General features: G+C 32.5%; 1 protein-coding gene and 1 long non-coding RNA gene across 3 annotated transcripts; both read right to left on the bottom strand.

The window, feature by feature from the left end:
• Positions 1 to 7,407: 7,407 nt before the first annotated feature.
• On the bottom strand, positions 7,408 to 8,780 carry LOC131655433 (uncharacterized). 2 transcript variants are annotated; one of them, XR_009299756.1, is made up of 4 exons: positions 8,693 to 8,734; positions 8,390 to 8,495; positions 7,852 to 8,003; positions 7,408 to 7,662 (listed from the first exon to the last, which is right to left on the bottom strand). It is a non-coding gene; the product is annotated as an uncharacterized LOC131655433 (long non-coding RNA). The 2 variants fall into 2 exon arrangements; XR_009299755.1 differs by having other exon boundaries at positions 8,390 to 8,780.
• Positions 8,781 to 10,329: 1,549 nt separating this feature from the next.
• Positions 10,330 to 14,107, bottom strand: LOC131661044 (uncharacterized). The gene is made up of 3 exons (XM_058930447.1): positions 13,648 to 14,107; positions 13,015 to 13,086; positions 10,330 to 12,785 (listed from the first exon to the last, which is right to left on the bottom strand). The coding sequence occupies exons 1-3, from the start codon at positions 13,655 to 13,657 to the stop codon at positions 10,639 to 10,641; spliced, it is 2,229 nt and encodes a 742-aa protein (XP_058786430.1). The 5' UTR covers positions 13,658 to 14,107; the 3' UTR covers positions 10,330 to 10,638.
• Between the last annotated feature and the right edge of the window lie 1,731 nt (positions 14,108 to 15,838).

Here is a 15,838-nt window from a genome sequence, read left to right as displayed (position 1 = left end):
TAATGTTATTATTGTTGTTGTTCTTGTTGTTCTTGTTCTTGTTCTTATTCTTATTCTTGTTATTCTTGTTGTTGTTCTTGCAGTTGTTGTTGTTGTTCTATTGCTAGATTTTTTTATTTTATTAAAAGACATACAACAACGTCTATTTAATAGAATTATTGTTATATGTAATGTGCTATCCAATTTACTACCACAGGCAATAGACAGTGATTGTAAATAACTCACTTAAAACACATGCTACGTAACTCTATACACAACAGTGAGGGAGTGAATTGTGTAGGTTTGTAAAACTATATTTTAAAACATAATATTTTTAAATCAAAGTTTAAAAACCTTTTCTAAATTTTTTTTTGGATAAGCAACATAAAATAAAGATAAAGAAAATAAGCAGAAAGTGAGAATTTAAGGGAAGAGATAACATCAGAGATTTATAGAGGTTTGACCTTAATGAAGTGACCTACTCCTCTCCCTAAGAATTGATCTTTAGAGTATTCAATAATATTTGAGAGCTTTTAGAAGTTTAAATTGCACAAGGGAAATCAAGTTTCAAGTTAACTTCCAACCAAACAACGAACAAAGAAATGAAAGCGGTTAGTCTTCACCCCAAATAAAAAATAGAGCTTCGAGTGGTTAGTCGTAAGTCTAATAGGGATTTTGTGCGAAATATCTCAAACCAGGTTGGAGTTTTGAATTGGTTGTCCTCTGAACCAAACCGAGGTTTATATTAGGTTGACCATATACCCAACCGAGATTTTATACGGGTTGATTTCAGATCGATTGAGCTTTTGTAAAAGGCTGATCTTAAGAACCAATATGAAAAAAATTCAGTGATTATTATTCACAAATTCAAAAGGAGATCTTTTCAAGTGGCAGAGCTTACAAACCAAATAGAGACTTATAATATTCCCCCCAAAGAGCTTTTAACATATTTAAGTACTCCAAACCTAAACAATTACTTCTTGCCACCTATTTCTCTATTGTTTCCACCACCTCAATAACCATTATTTGATCCACCACCATTGTTGCCACCTTCACCCTTATGAGATGTTGCTTTGTTGGGATTTGGAAAATCTCTACTACCATGGTTATGATGATTTCCTCTGTTGGACATGTGACTTCACACACAAGAGGGGGTGAATTATGTGTCTCACAAAAACTTAAGTTTGAAAAAATTGGATCAATTTCAATTCAGGGTTAAAAAACAATTTAGAAAAGATTTAGAAATAAGCAGCGCAAAATAAAATACAAAAAAATTAAAAAGTTGAGGGATAGAGAGAAAACACCAAAAGTAATGGAGGTTAAGTCAAAAGAAAAAGACTTATTCCTCTCCCCAAGATTTGTTCTTGAGATTACCCAATAAACTTAATATCTCAGCACGAAAAATACCCAAGCGTATCACACGCTCGAAATACAATAAATTTGCCACCGAACTTTATTTATTCCAAAAGGAAAGGGAAAATATCGATAAAATCCTTAAAGGAGAAAAAATGGTCGTCGTAACCAAAAGCGGGTTTTTGAGCCGGTTATTCAAGAGGAATATATTAGCATCCTTCACATTTGTTGTACTCAACGAGACCCGTTTAATTAGTTTTTTTGAATGAGTTAGCGTGATATGTACCTACACTCTTCACATTTTTATGAATTATTTACGAAAGGAAAGAAATGGGACATTTTTAAAGTTTTTTATTAATGTGTCTGACGAGACTTTGAATCTCGCTCCCATGTATTCCCATGTACGAATGGAAACTCAAGGCTACGAAGTTCTAGGTAGAAATTGATTGGGTGACGTCCCAATTGATTTGCAAGAGCATAAATTTGCCTAGAGCTTTGGTTACAACTCTTAATTCATCTGGCACGACTTCAAGGCATTTTTAGAAGTATTTTCTACAAAAAAAAATTTAAAAATTGTTTATGTTTGTGTGATTAGTCGTACAACTATATGAAAAAGTCCTAATGCTTTTACAATAGTATTCACTCAAGCACGTCAGGCCGAGGTTTCACGCACTTTAAGTCTTGTCAGATATTTCAATCTTATAAACACTTGCTTGAGCTTTACTTTGATATGAGGTTTGAGTTATATTCTATTTATATGCTATCATCAGAGGATCCAACTTATCAAGCTCTATTGATGTGGTTTCATCTTTAGCTAATTTATGCTTGAATTTGGTTGGTATCATCAAGGACTAGTTTTCATCAACAAAAGCATGTCCATCTTTAAGAGAGCTTCTTTGATCCATAACCTGCAAAACATGATTTCATATTCTTCCCCTTTTTTTATGATGACAACACATCTTTCAGAGAGGTGATAAACGAAATAACATATATTTGTTTGGAGTAGTTAAACTCCTCCTTAATTAAGTATAGAGTATACTCTACACCCCCTGAAAGTATATTTATTTCCCTTTGTCGAAATCAAAAAGATAGGTAAAGATGAATTGTGATAACTTAAATATGCACATAGGCAAATAATCAGTTAGGAAGGGAAAACTATTTATTTGATTAAAGGTAAAGTACAAAGAAGGGAAATTTTCAAGGAATAAAAATAGGCAACAAAGAGAAATGAAAAACACTTAGTTCATCTCATCATAATCCTCGCTTAACACTATTGAAGATATGAGGTTTCTTTTCTCTATTTTCTCAATGAGCTTGTTAATCTTTGAAAGTATTATCCTTTGACCATCATATATATCATTGAGAGTGTTTGAGGAGGATGGAGGAAGTTCGTTTCTTCTTAGTTATCTTACCCTTCTTGTCGGTAGTGGAACAGTCTCTCTTCATTGAATATCATATCCCATTTTGCTTACAACCCCCATTCCTATCTTTGTGTACATAAATTCTGTTTTTTCTTCTCCGAAGTCATAACCGGTGTAGGAAAAAATTTGTGTGATTAATTCACCGCATGGTACGGCCAATTTCTTCTTTTTGCTATCCAACATGTGATGAAGCATAACATCTACCCAATTTTTCTCGACTTGATTTTCCAAAAACTAGATTACATAAATGTCTCATTTTTTGATAGTTCTGAAGTTTCTTTTCCCTGGGAAAAGAACATGATTCATTATATAATGAATCAACCTACTATCTGGGCATGCAAGCCCGACATATAATGGACATGTAATCCAAAATAGGGAACAAATTGAAAGAGTGTGAGCATAAATATCAAAGTTAAATTCATTACCTTCAAAATCTATTTGATCATACTCTTGTTCGATGAAGGTTAGATTACAAAGTTGTGAAAAATATTCAAAATATAGAATGATGGGGTGCTTCTTGACTTCAAAATTGATAATATCGTCTTTGTAAGTGAGATTTGCATAAAACATTCTTACCAATTTGAGGTGCCTCTCTTGAGGTATTTCAAAGACGAAGTTTCTTGATAAGACCGATTCTAAAGAAGATGCCCTATGAAGTATATGAAGGAAGAAATATGAATAATCTTGGGAAATTCGAAGTATATGAATAGTCCTCGGATGCAAATTCTTTATACTTAACAATAAGAATGATAATCTTGGGAAATTTTACTTAATAGTTGATAAAGGCGAATTTCTAAGATATTCCACTTCTAGTAAAACTTTTGGAATTTTATATAAAAGAACCTTGACCTTAGAAGAATCAGTTCATGTTACCTTTCATGAGTATGATTTCAAGTTTGTAGACGTAGAAGTGTTTGATTGTGTCGATATCCTAGAGAAGACAACTCTAAAAGATAAAGAACAAAATAAAGATCAAAAAATAAATCAAGAGAAAGATCAAAATCAAATTTAAGACATTTAAAATGAAGAAACAAATGTAAATCGTCTAGATCTTCCCAATGAATAGAAAAATGTTAAGATCCAGAATGTCATTGGATATATTTATAAAGGAGTTACAACTTTATAGCAAGGTATGTAATTAGGATTCCTCAATTATTATTTTATGGTTGCTTTTGTAGCTAGATTTTGGTTGGCATTCTCATACTTCTGGATATTATAATTGTCATAAGGTCGTGTCTTATTTTGGAAATAATAGTTAACTTTCATCATTTGCATCAAAAGGGAAATTCTCCTAATTTCTTGAAACAGTACACTGAAGATATGAAGGGACCTTTATAGGAGATATGAAGATATGAAATTGGCCTTTGTCTTTTACAGGAGATGGATGTGAATTTGCCGTTAATGCAGATGAAATCCGTTGAAAAAACTAGCAAAATAACAGCACTAGTTACAAGTAGTAACCCTTTGTTAATTTATTCAATAATAATTTCATGCAAATCCTCACTACGCCAAAAATGATTATAGACAGCGCTTTTATACAAAAGCGCTGCCATAAGTAAAATAAAAAATAAAACACGGAAATTGTATTAAAAGATGGGTTGAAGCGCTGGTATAGGGACGACTTTAGACACTGCTTCTTCAAAAGCGCTGGTATAGGTTAACATGAGAAAGCGCTTCAAAAAGCGCTGGTATAGGACCATATTAGCCAGCGCTTTTTCATAAAGCGCTGTAGAAAGTCAAATAAATTTTAAAAAAAAATTAAAAGCGCTGGTATAGTTACATATAAGAAAGCGCTTTAGAGAAGCGCTGGCTTAGGTTCCAATTAGAAAGCACTTTCAATAAAAGCGCTGGCTTAGTGTAATTAAAATTGAAATTGATAAACATAATCTCACAAACGTAAAACCCTCCCAATAGAAAAACCCTATCGTTCTTCTTCTTCTCCCAAACCAAAAATCTATTGAATCCACGAACAAACTCTCTCAATCCACAAACAAACCTTCTGAATTCGAAGAACCCTAATTGAACCCCTTGTGAATCCCTTCTTCGCTCACGAAATTCCCTCTTCGCTCACGAAATTCCCTCATATAACATGTTTCTCATATAATTAAATAGTTTTAACTTAAACATACCATGTTATATTATTTTGTAGTACTTTGATGACTTCAAGTGTGCTACTTACTCAAGATCTAAGTTGGATGAACTTTAGGAGGAATGGTGTCAATTCATGATTGAGTTGAAAGTTGTATAGGTATATTGAAATTTTACTATAATTGATGAGAATTTTGAGTATAGCCAAGTGCATGTTGCAATATTTGATTTATCTACATAGATTATTTAGTGATATGTAGGCCGTTTGAAATACATTCGTGGCAAATGTAGAATGATTTTATGGACACTAATGTAGAATGTTATTCACCTTTATATTATTTTGTTTTTGGTTTTCTGTTATTCTGTTTTGTGATTGTAATGGTTTGATGCAATTGCAGGATATTAAAGGGTAAAAAGGTTATAGTTGCTGGCAAGAAGAAAAAGTAGATATTTAGCATCCTTTTGACTTGGATGTAATTTTGTGTAATTGTTTTCATTGAATTGGATGTAATTTTGTTGTTTTGGGTAAAAATATTTTGGATGATGCAATTGTTTTCATTGAATTGGATGTAATTTTGTTGTTGTTTATTAATATATTCTTAGCATCTTAGCATATAAAAAATACAAAGTTTATTCGTATATATATATATATATATATATATATATATATATATATATATATATATATATATATATATATATATATATATATATATATATATATATATATATATATATTCTTAGCATCTTAGCTTTGAAAAATAGAGTTTTTTTTTGTTTATATGTGAAATTTGTAATGGTATATACAGGTGCAAAATGTGGTGAAAACCTGGGGCAAGCCTTTTTTAAATAAATGCATTTAAAAATTTCGTGGACATTAGACAGTGCTTTACAAGAGAAGCGCTGCCTAAAAGCTCTTTAAAAATTTTGTTCAGAAAAGCGCTGCCTAAATGGGGCCTTTAACAGCGCTTTTAAGATAAAAGTGCTGGCTAAATTGGGCCTTTAACAGCGCTTGTGGGAACAGCGCTACCTAAAGGTGGCCTTTAGCAGCGCTTTTAAGGGGCTTTTTCTTAAAAATTGTTTCATAAAAGCGCTGTCTAAAGTGGGCCTTTAGCAGCGCTTTTAATATAAAAGCGCTGTCTGAAGGGGGCCTTTAACAGCGCTTTATAGGTAAAAGTGATGGCTAAAGGGTGCATATAGCAGCGCAGTTAAGGTGAAAAAAAGCGCTGCCTTTACCTACGGCAGCGGGGGAATAGATAGCGCTTTAAAGCGCTGCCTAAAACCAAAAAAAGCGCTGTCTTTTTCCTTGTTTGGCATAGTGCCTTGTGCCACTGCCATTCACATAATCTTGCAAAATTATCACTAGAAAAAGCCAAGGGAAGATTCTTTTGTCAAATTATGTATTTAATTAACATCTTTTATTCCATTTTGTGTGTTCCGAAGGTCCTATTGTATTTTTAGCCAATTGATTTTTGTTGATAGATTTTACCCTATAGAATGTCACATACCAGAGGGAAATTCTTGTGTGGTGTTTTTCATCTAGAGCTTCCAGTTGTAAAAAACACATAAGCTATTTTAGATTTTTTGGTGTAACATTAGCTATCATTATCATTATATTAAATATTTTGAAAGATGTTCTACAACACAGTTTATAAAATAAGATAATGGCCTCTATGTGTGTTGGATTCTACCAAGAATTGATTATAAAGAGTTACATTTTTTTCCATATTTTTAACGATTTGCGGGAGGTTTTTAATCACCGAAAACAAAATCAGCAGTTTAAATAAAATACTAATTTTTTTAATATATATGTTGACTCAATCATGTCTTGTATGTACCGTAGGTAAAATTAATGTTTTTTCTAAAAATTTAAGAGCAAGAATCAATTTGATTAATGGAATAGTTTTTAAGAGATTAATATATAAGTTTATTAAATAAGGAACTAAAATGAAATTTAAAATTAAATTAAAGGTGTTCGACACTAATTAAGAAAAAATAACTGATTTTAAGAAAATAATAACAACATATGCAAATGCCATCCGAAAGAAATCTAAATTTCAAGAAAAATTATTTTAAAAAAAGTGACGCTTATTTACCAAGTTGTATGTATGTGAGTAGGGGTGGACATCGGTTCGGGCCGGTTCGGGTTCGGGCCCAAAACCCCAATCCGGCCCAACCCTCGGGTGGTATCTATTGGCCCAATTCCGACCAAACCAATTTTTGGGTTTTTCGGTTTCGGGTAGAAACGGGTTCGGTTAGCTGGACCGGTTAATTTCGGTTTTTTTGTGGGCAATGATTTTTTTGTTTTTTTTTTTAATTTTTGAAAATTCTTATTAGTAGTTATTGGGCCATTCCAATTTCCAGCCAAATTACATCACAACATTAGTTTTATTTTAATTTTAAAAATGACAAAATCAACTTTTTTTTTATATTGTTTATTTGAATAAAAAAGTACTAACAATTTCACCAAATTATACTAGTTATTGCACCAAATCATTATTAAATTTAAAATATACATCAATAAATTGCTTTAATTAAATATAGACCTAAATCAACCAAATTAAAATAATGTAAATGTCAATAAATGACTTTAATCACTTAATCCATAAAAAAGTGAGATACCTCACAATCAGTAAGATAAATGAAAAATTATAACAGAGTATATCAATAAAATTCAGTCCATTTTAAGTCCTTTAAAAATTAAAAAATCAGAAACACAAATACTAAGATCTTTAAATGATCTTATTCATTCCTAAGTGCATTTCCTTCCGGCTTCTACACAAGTTCATAAGTCCGCTGCTTCCTCATGTTCATAAGTTCCCTGTAGAAAAAGATAGAAACTTCACAAATTTACAATCACAAAATTATATCAAACCCAAACAAAACATAACTATGATTTTAACAAATAGAAACTTAACATAATTAACAATCATAAAATTATATCAAAACCTATCAAAATATATCTATCATGTTAACAAATTATAGCATATATTATACATGTAAGTAATACCTATAAGAAAACTCATGGTATACATTTTTGCTTTAACTATACCAAAGAGGCCACATATCCCTTGCAGTATTGTTGTTGTCAATGGAGGCATCTGCAAGGATGTTTAGTAATCATGTTTCAAACACAACAACTTACACCAATCTTTTGTTTACCTGAAAAACAAAAAAGAAAGTTTTACCACTAGGACGTTCCAAGAATTAATTCCTTCATTTTTATGTAATCTGTGAAAACTTTTATTATCTTTCAAGCTGCAAGATCAAAACACTAAGATTTTTTAACACAAAACCATTATAGTTCATCAGATCCATACATAAACCATTATAGTTCATCAGATACATACATAAATCATTATTGTTCATCAGATCCATACATAAACCATTATTGTTCATCAGATCCATACATAACATAATAAAAGATCTTAACCCTAAATCACTTTTAGAGATTGACAACTAAACAAAAACACAAACACAAACCTTAAATTTAAACAAACACTCTCTAAATCACAATAGTGTATAAATCACATAAATCAACTACTAACCTTTTGATTACTGATATAAAACGTATAAAATTTCTCTAATGTAGCCTTGAATCCATCCAACTGCAGGAAAAAAGATGATAGCGAATGATAAAGATAAACCTGCAAACTACAAAATAAACATTTGTTAGTTAAAAAGAAGATTATAATGATATTAAGTTTCAAAAATTACATATGAAAAAAGGTTTGTGGTTGAAAGAGAAATCATAAAGAGATAATAGAAGCAGAAGTGAAGTAGTTAGGGTTTGTGACTGTGAGAGGAAACAGAGAGAGATCGGGGAAGGAGAATGCATAAGGGTTTGTAACCGTGAGAGAAAAGCAGAGAGATAGAGACGAAGATGGGAAGAGGAGAAGACTGACGGCTAGGGTTTTCTTGTGTTAGGTTAATGAGATATTTATTGGGCTTAAGAAATAGTCCAATCCAGCCCAATATAAATATAAATATTAAACAAAATAATATAAATAATATTAAAAGTCGGTCGGGTTCGGTTTTTTTTGGATTGGATTAGACCAACCGAACCGAACCGCTGCTACCCACTTAAAACCGTAGGACCAAACCGTTTGACCCGCAGACCCGAACTTGACCCGACCGAAAGCATTCGGATTGTATGGGCCGGTCGGTTACCTGCGGTTGGTGGCATTTTGTCCACCCCTATATGTGAGAACATTTCATTCAATATTAAAGAGAGGTATAGTAATATGTCCATTGTATGTTGTTTACTTAGTATTGAAATAATCAACAAGGCAAAGGCAAAAGCTACTCAAAGATACAAATTTATAAACTATTTTTAAAAATGTTTTTATAAAATGCGTGCATTCTATTTTTTAAAATTTTAAATATAATTTTTATTTTTTTTTGAAATTATAGTATCTTTAACGTGTGTCCTAGGGACACAAGTGAACTCTGAAATTAAGTTAAATAATTTTAGCACTAATTAACAGTTAAATAAACATGTGGATTGTAAATTATTATGTGCTCATTAAGTTGTTTAATTATGTGGTTCATGTACCCATAAGGTTATTTTGTTTTGTAGAATGTTTGTTGAGTAATTCCTTCATGTCATGAAGAACAGGAACTAAGTGTTTCTTAAAATTGAATATTAGGATAACAATAACAAGTGTTGGACTTATAACAAGACTAAATGCAACAACAAAAACAAGTAGGCTAAATGGAAGACCTACAACTAGACTTAGTGTATCCCAATCATCTCAGCAAACACCAACTAAGAATAAAACTCCAAACAGCAATCACGTGGTACACAATATGATTAAACCCATTACATCAACTTGCACATTAACATTGAAAAATAATCCTCTCCATTTTTTCAAAGAAATTGAGAGTGCCATTAATAAAGTGTGAAGTATAAAACATTTATATTATTGAAAAATGTAACATATATTTTGCATATTTGAATTTTTATACATAAAAATTTTAGTAATGTCACTCTCCATTTCTTCAAAGAAATGGAGAGGATCTCAACTCATTAACATTGAATTGTGATCCTCTCCATTTCTTCAAAGAAATGGAAAGTGTCATTACTAAAGTTTGAAGTATAAAACATTTATATTATTGTAATTTTGGTGTATAAATGAGAATTCAATTTGAGTTAAGATCCTCTCCATTTCTTAAAAGAAATGAGAATTCAATTACTAAAGTTTTTGGTGTATAAATGCATTTATTATTGTAATTTTGTGACATGTACGAGTATAATTTAACATGTGTATAATTTAACATTTATATAATGTAAACCTTAGTAATGGACCATGCAATTTCTTTGGAAAATGGAGAAGATTTGTTCCCCTGAGAATCATCTATGAGGTTATCCTATCTCTTGGTTTTGTTCATAAATAGGATCATGTTGTGCTTAAAAATGAAAAAAAACAAAAAAAAACAAAAAAAAAAAACAAAAACAATAGAACTAATAGCAAACATGCTAAATTGCTAAAATAATAAGGCAATAAATGGTAAACAAGTTTCAGTATTGAAGTTTATATTAACCATAACAGTTCATCACATCCTCCATCAAAAAATAGATGGTTCCAAGTTCTTGAAACAGCCAATTCTTGAACCATGTGTGAATTTTGTCAATAAAGTTTAATAATCTGATTTCAAAAGCCAGTAAAAACACTCCAAAATATAACTTTCCTGTCGCCGCATCAGACACCAAAACATTAGTACTAAAGAACCTGAAAAGTCCTAAAAATAAAATGCATATGAATTCAATTCACCAATTGCAATTTACAAAAACAAATTAAGGACCAGAAGCTCCAGAAGATTCAGCAGCATCCTCTATTCTCAACATTATGGCTACTTCTTCAATCATTTTACCTTTATCAGCAGAACCTTCTACTGCATTGTTCAACCTTTTTAACCATATATCATAATCAACCGGATATGGAGTACCGCACAAGCTATCCACATAATCGGCAAAACCTTTCAATAGAGCTGAAACCTGACCAAGATGCTGTTGTATCGATCGTTTCGCCCAACTGTTTTCTCTCCATTGTAAAGCAGACTCGATAGAATCTTGTTGGGTCATAGTCCCTCCGGTAATAAAATAAACGATGTAGATGATGCTTTCGGCATCAGATGAAGGACAAAGCTTCCCGTGTTGAAGTGCATGAGATGATGAGAATTGTAAATTTATAGCAGGGCTGTCTCTATCTTCCAACACGGCACGGCCCCAAGATATCGGGACGTACATTGCTTGTTGGTGATGGTTTCTAGCATTACCTTGTTTTTCCACAATGCGTATTATGTTTTCCAGACAAATATCGCCGTGTTGGACATTAGCTACGGCCGCACTTCTTAGCGCAACAAGACAGTCTCGGCATAAGCGTATTGCTTCATCGGCAGAAAATGTTTCATTGGAAACTACAGACGATAACGGCTCGCCTACCGGTGATGTTACTAGTATTGGAGTTCCGCACCATGGATGATCACATTTTCCGCCGGGACTTTCTTTGTTGCAACGACCAGAATGTACAATCCTACCTGAAGCAACAATTTCGGGTAAATATTTGTTTAAAATTCCTTGATTCCTCAAAATGTTTAGAACTTTTGTTTGGCGTTGCACTTGATACCAAAGACTCATATCCTCCCAAGAAGGCTCTAGTCTAGATGGATGTGCGCCGACGTATAAAGAAAGTAACGCCGAGGGATGATCTAGACATATGGCGCTATAGAGATAATAGTTCCCTCCTACTAAGTTTTCATAAATTTGGAAACTTTTCTGGCCTTGTTGTGGATCATCCAATACCAATATGTCACCGTGTTTGAGCTGCAGCCGCGAGGCATGGTTGTTGGAAAATAAATCATTTTGATCAAGTGCAACAATCTCTCCTCCTTGATGATCATGATAAGGAACCAGTGCATTTTCGGTCTCGATTATGCAGCATTCTGTTCGTCGCTTCTGAAGGCGGAAACTATGGTCTGAGATTAATGTGGCAACTGATTTTCTCGGTGGACCGTTCCATTGAGCAATGGAATAGAAAGTTGCCAATAGTATCTGCAGAGTTCCGACATCGCCCCAGTTTGGATTTCCCAATTGGTTCCATATCGGTTCAACCGGGGTAATACAAATTTCGGCGTAAGTTTTGATCCATTCAGCCACAGACAAATATGGATTACTTGAATTCGATAAATCAAGTTTTCCAAGATCACCACTGAACTTGATCACCACTCCAGACTTCGAATCTAGAACTAGAAGGAAAACAGAATCGCTGTTGACAGAACTAACCTTGCTCAAACTCCGAGAAATAAGAACATGAAAACCATAAAAGAGAGCTTCACAAATAGTATTGGCCGATACTCCCAAAACATTGTCCAACAATATTTCTGGCTTGAATACAGCAAACTCAACCACTTGATCCCATTTAATTTTTGAACTGGTCGATGTTTTCGATATCAAACCTAAACCGTGCATTTCCCTCAACCTGCCTCTTGATATTGCTTTTTCAACACTACTAAACTTCGAACCAGGATAAGACGGACACGAAACACATAACGGTAGAGGTCCACTTTTATGCCAGAATGTACGCCATAAACCAGTGATAACAGCGTGAAGGAAGTCCTCTGCAGCTAGATACTGATCTTCTATAAGCTCTTCAGAATCCTCAGAGAACATCGGCATACGAACTAGTTGCTGAAATGGAACTCCCTCCAACGCCATATCTAACTTGCGCAACTCATCGATCGTAAAGAGAGAACTAAAACCATGCATTCCACCTGCTGAATCATTACTAAGATTCTCCAAGACCCACTCCTCAAGATATTGTGTGAATAACTCAAGGTCAACCAGTTTTCTTCCATATTCTTTGAGTCCCTTCAACACTCTTTTCGAAATAGGAAAAAATTTGCTCAACCCTGATGCCCCAGAGACAGTGCTAGCAGAAATAACTGGCAATAAGAAAAGAGTGTTATTATGTTCATAAGAAAAATGTACAACAAGTATTTATTAGCAAACATTCTTGTTTCCTCAAACATTTCGTTAAGAATCTTCAAACCATACACTTCATATTTTATTGAAATATGATCAGTTAAAATCAAGTTTAATCACCGCAAAACCAAACATGATAACTATCCCCATTTCTAGGAAAAGACTAACAGAAGAAGATTCAGTACAAACCAGAGTTAGACTTCCGGAAACTTCCATCTTGACTTCTTCCTGGCGACGAATCCAATCCATTTTGCAGAAAACCTGATTCATATGATTATAAATGTGATGCATTAGATAAATCTTTTTACATAAATATGTCTCCATGTTTGGATATTTTAAAAAGAATGGAGCTTAATTGAAAGGAGCATAACATAGCATAACATGTTTGGATATTTAAAAACAGAACAAAGCCAAATTCTTGTTCCGCCCAAATGGTGGTACGCGATGGAATGGGTTGGAATGTATTCCATCGTGTTCCGCTCCACTCCATACTCTTTTAATCAATCCAAAACATGAACCATATACTTATTCCATTCCATTCAGCTCTGTTACATCATATTCCATCCATCCAAACATAAACATAGTCTAAAAGTAATCTAGTTTATATCTCTAAATTCTATATCCATTCTTTCATGTCTCAATCTCAAATGCAATAAAGAAAGACTACATTTGGGAATACTTGCTATTAATGCTATTCTTTCAACTCTTGAGTCTTGAGGTGTTATGAATACATTAGAGTTGAAACATTATGCCAAAATTGATTCTAGAGTATAACAAAAAAAACAGATAGCATTGCAATGAAAAGGACTAAGTGAAAATTACCTAATTGCATAGCGACCACAAGGTAGGTTTTGCAAAAACACTGAAAAGCTGAAAATATTCACGATTCCAAGATCTCAAGAAACTTGGAAGTCCACCACCACATTCTTCAACCCATACGAAGTAATGGCTAACAGCTGGCATTGTAACGAGAAGAAACAACACCGAAAGTGAAAATGGTAGATCCTAGTAAAGCATTGGCGATGGATAAAATCGAACAAGGTATCATCTTGTGTACGTCAAAAGGTAAAAAAGAAGAAAACAAATTTTTAATGTTGTTGTTGATGTTGTTTTTATGATTCAGAGAATGGTGTTACGGGTGGGAACAGGAAGTACTGTCACAGATTCAAAAGAGGTGAGAGTGGAAAAGTGAAGAAAAGAGCATGATGATTGTGTTGTGTTGAAGCTTTGAAGACAAGTGATAAAAGCCCAACGAGCAACGACAACAAGGGAATTAATTAATTAATTCATTAATCATACTTCCATCAAATGATAATCTTTAAATACCTAAGCAATCGTTAATTGGTTTATTGGAGATTGACGCAGAATTTGGTAGGAAGAATTACGGTTCGATCTCCACAACTATAATCGAGAAAGGGTTGAAACCACGTGGATATATTAGTCTGAGAAATTAATGTCTGTAATTAGTTGGATTATAAAAAATTTCTCAATAAATTTTATTTTCTAAATTTATTAAATAAATAAAGTATTTTAGTTTATACTATGAAAAGAGAAAATATAACAACAAAAAATAGACATTTTTTATGAATAAAATTTAGAAAAGCTGCGGAAAACCCAATGAGGTGGTCTTGACCCAATAGGATAGGTCTGTCTGTCTGTCTTTCTTGGATGTTGGTTTCATGGAATTGAAAATGATGTTTCACAATTTCACTATCCCTCGCTGCTTCCTAGCGCGTCGCTTTCACGCCTCCTAAAACTGATTGTCTCTTCACGCTTGTCTTTAGTTACATTTTCATTTTAAATTCACCGCTTTTATTTTTTATTTACTGTATATTTGGTTTTACTTTTGAGACAGCAAAAATATTTTAAGGTTCAACATTAGAAGTAGGCTATGATTAGAGTTGGCAATTCGGGTTATCGGTCCATTTTGGACCAACTCGTGATGGGCTCGGGCTTTTGATAGATTGGGTTTAAAAGTCTGAAATTTAAACGAGCAAAATTTAAGTTATCCAAACTCGTCCCTTTACAGGTTTCGATTATTCCGACCAACCCAGATTATGTTTAATACTTATTTTTAAAATAAAAAAATTGATATATCATATAATAAAAACTAAAATATATATGAATATTGAGTATTAAAAATAATATATTTTAACTACATACATAATATCTAAAATAAATCATCACATAAATATATCATTTCAATCAAATAATTAAGATTCAAGTGTAAGGAACTAGTTTAAAAATTTAACTTCAATAAAATTAATTTGTACATAATAATTTATTAATTAAAAAATATAGAAAAGAATTGATATTACATGTTAATATTTAAAGTTAGAATTTTAAAAAAAATAACGACATTAAGTATGTTAGAATTTATGTTTAAAAAAATTAAACTAAATAAACGAGCTACCCGGAACCCGTGACGGGCTACTCCGTGACGGGCTCGGACTTTTAACGGGCTGGGTTTAAAAGCTAGAATATTATACAGGCTCAAATATTTGTGTTCAAGCCTGAAATTTTTAAAGGCTTTCGGGCCGGCCCGAATAGTATAGTCCGTTTTGCCGACTCTAGCTATGATTGTTAAAAAGTACTATCAATTTGCACACACATTATAAAATATTACTTTTAATAAAAGAGTTTTGCTAACGAGTATCCTCAGAGCACTCTTTAAGCATACTAAATAAAAAAAAAATTTATAAAAGTTAATATTTGAATTTCCTATACATTTAATACACGCATTTTGAAAAACTTACCACTTTAATCTCTTAAAGAGTGTCACAAGGGCATTGGTTAGCATTTCCCTTTATTAAAATACTTTATTATGGATTGATAATTATATTTGTTATAAAAGGTTAAAGGTAGGGTGCACTAACACTATAAAATAGTTTTACGCTATCAACCAATGAGAATTCGTAAATTAGTCATATCACACCATTAACTTAAAAATATTAGAATGACTTGGCATGATACATGGTAGTGATTGGTTAATTAGCCATATCACACAATTAAA

The sequence above is a fragment of the Vicia villosa genome, linkage group LG3, assembly GCF_029867415.1.
Source record: "Vicia villosa cultivar HV-30 ecotype Madison, WI linkage group LG3, Vvil1.0, whole genome shotgun sequence".
Lineage (NCBI taxonomy): Eukaryota > Viridiplantae > Streptophyta > Magnoliopsida > Fabales > Fabaceae > Vicia > Vicia villosa.
Note: the sequence above shows the minus strand (reverse complement) of the source record. Positions and strands in the feature narration are given on the sequence as shown.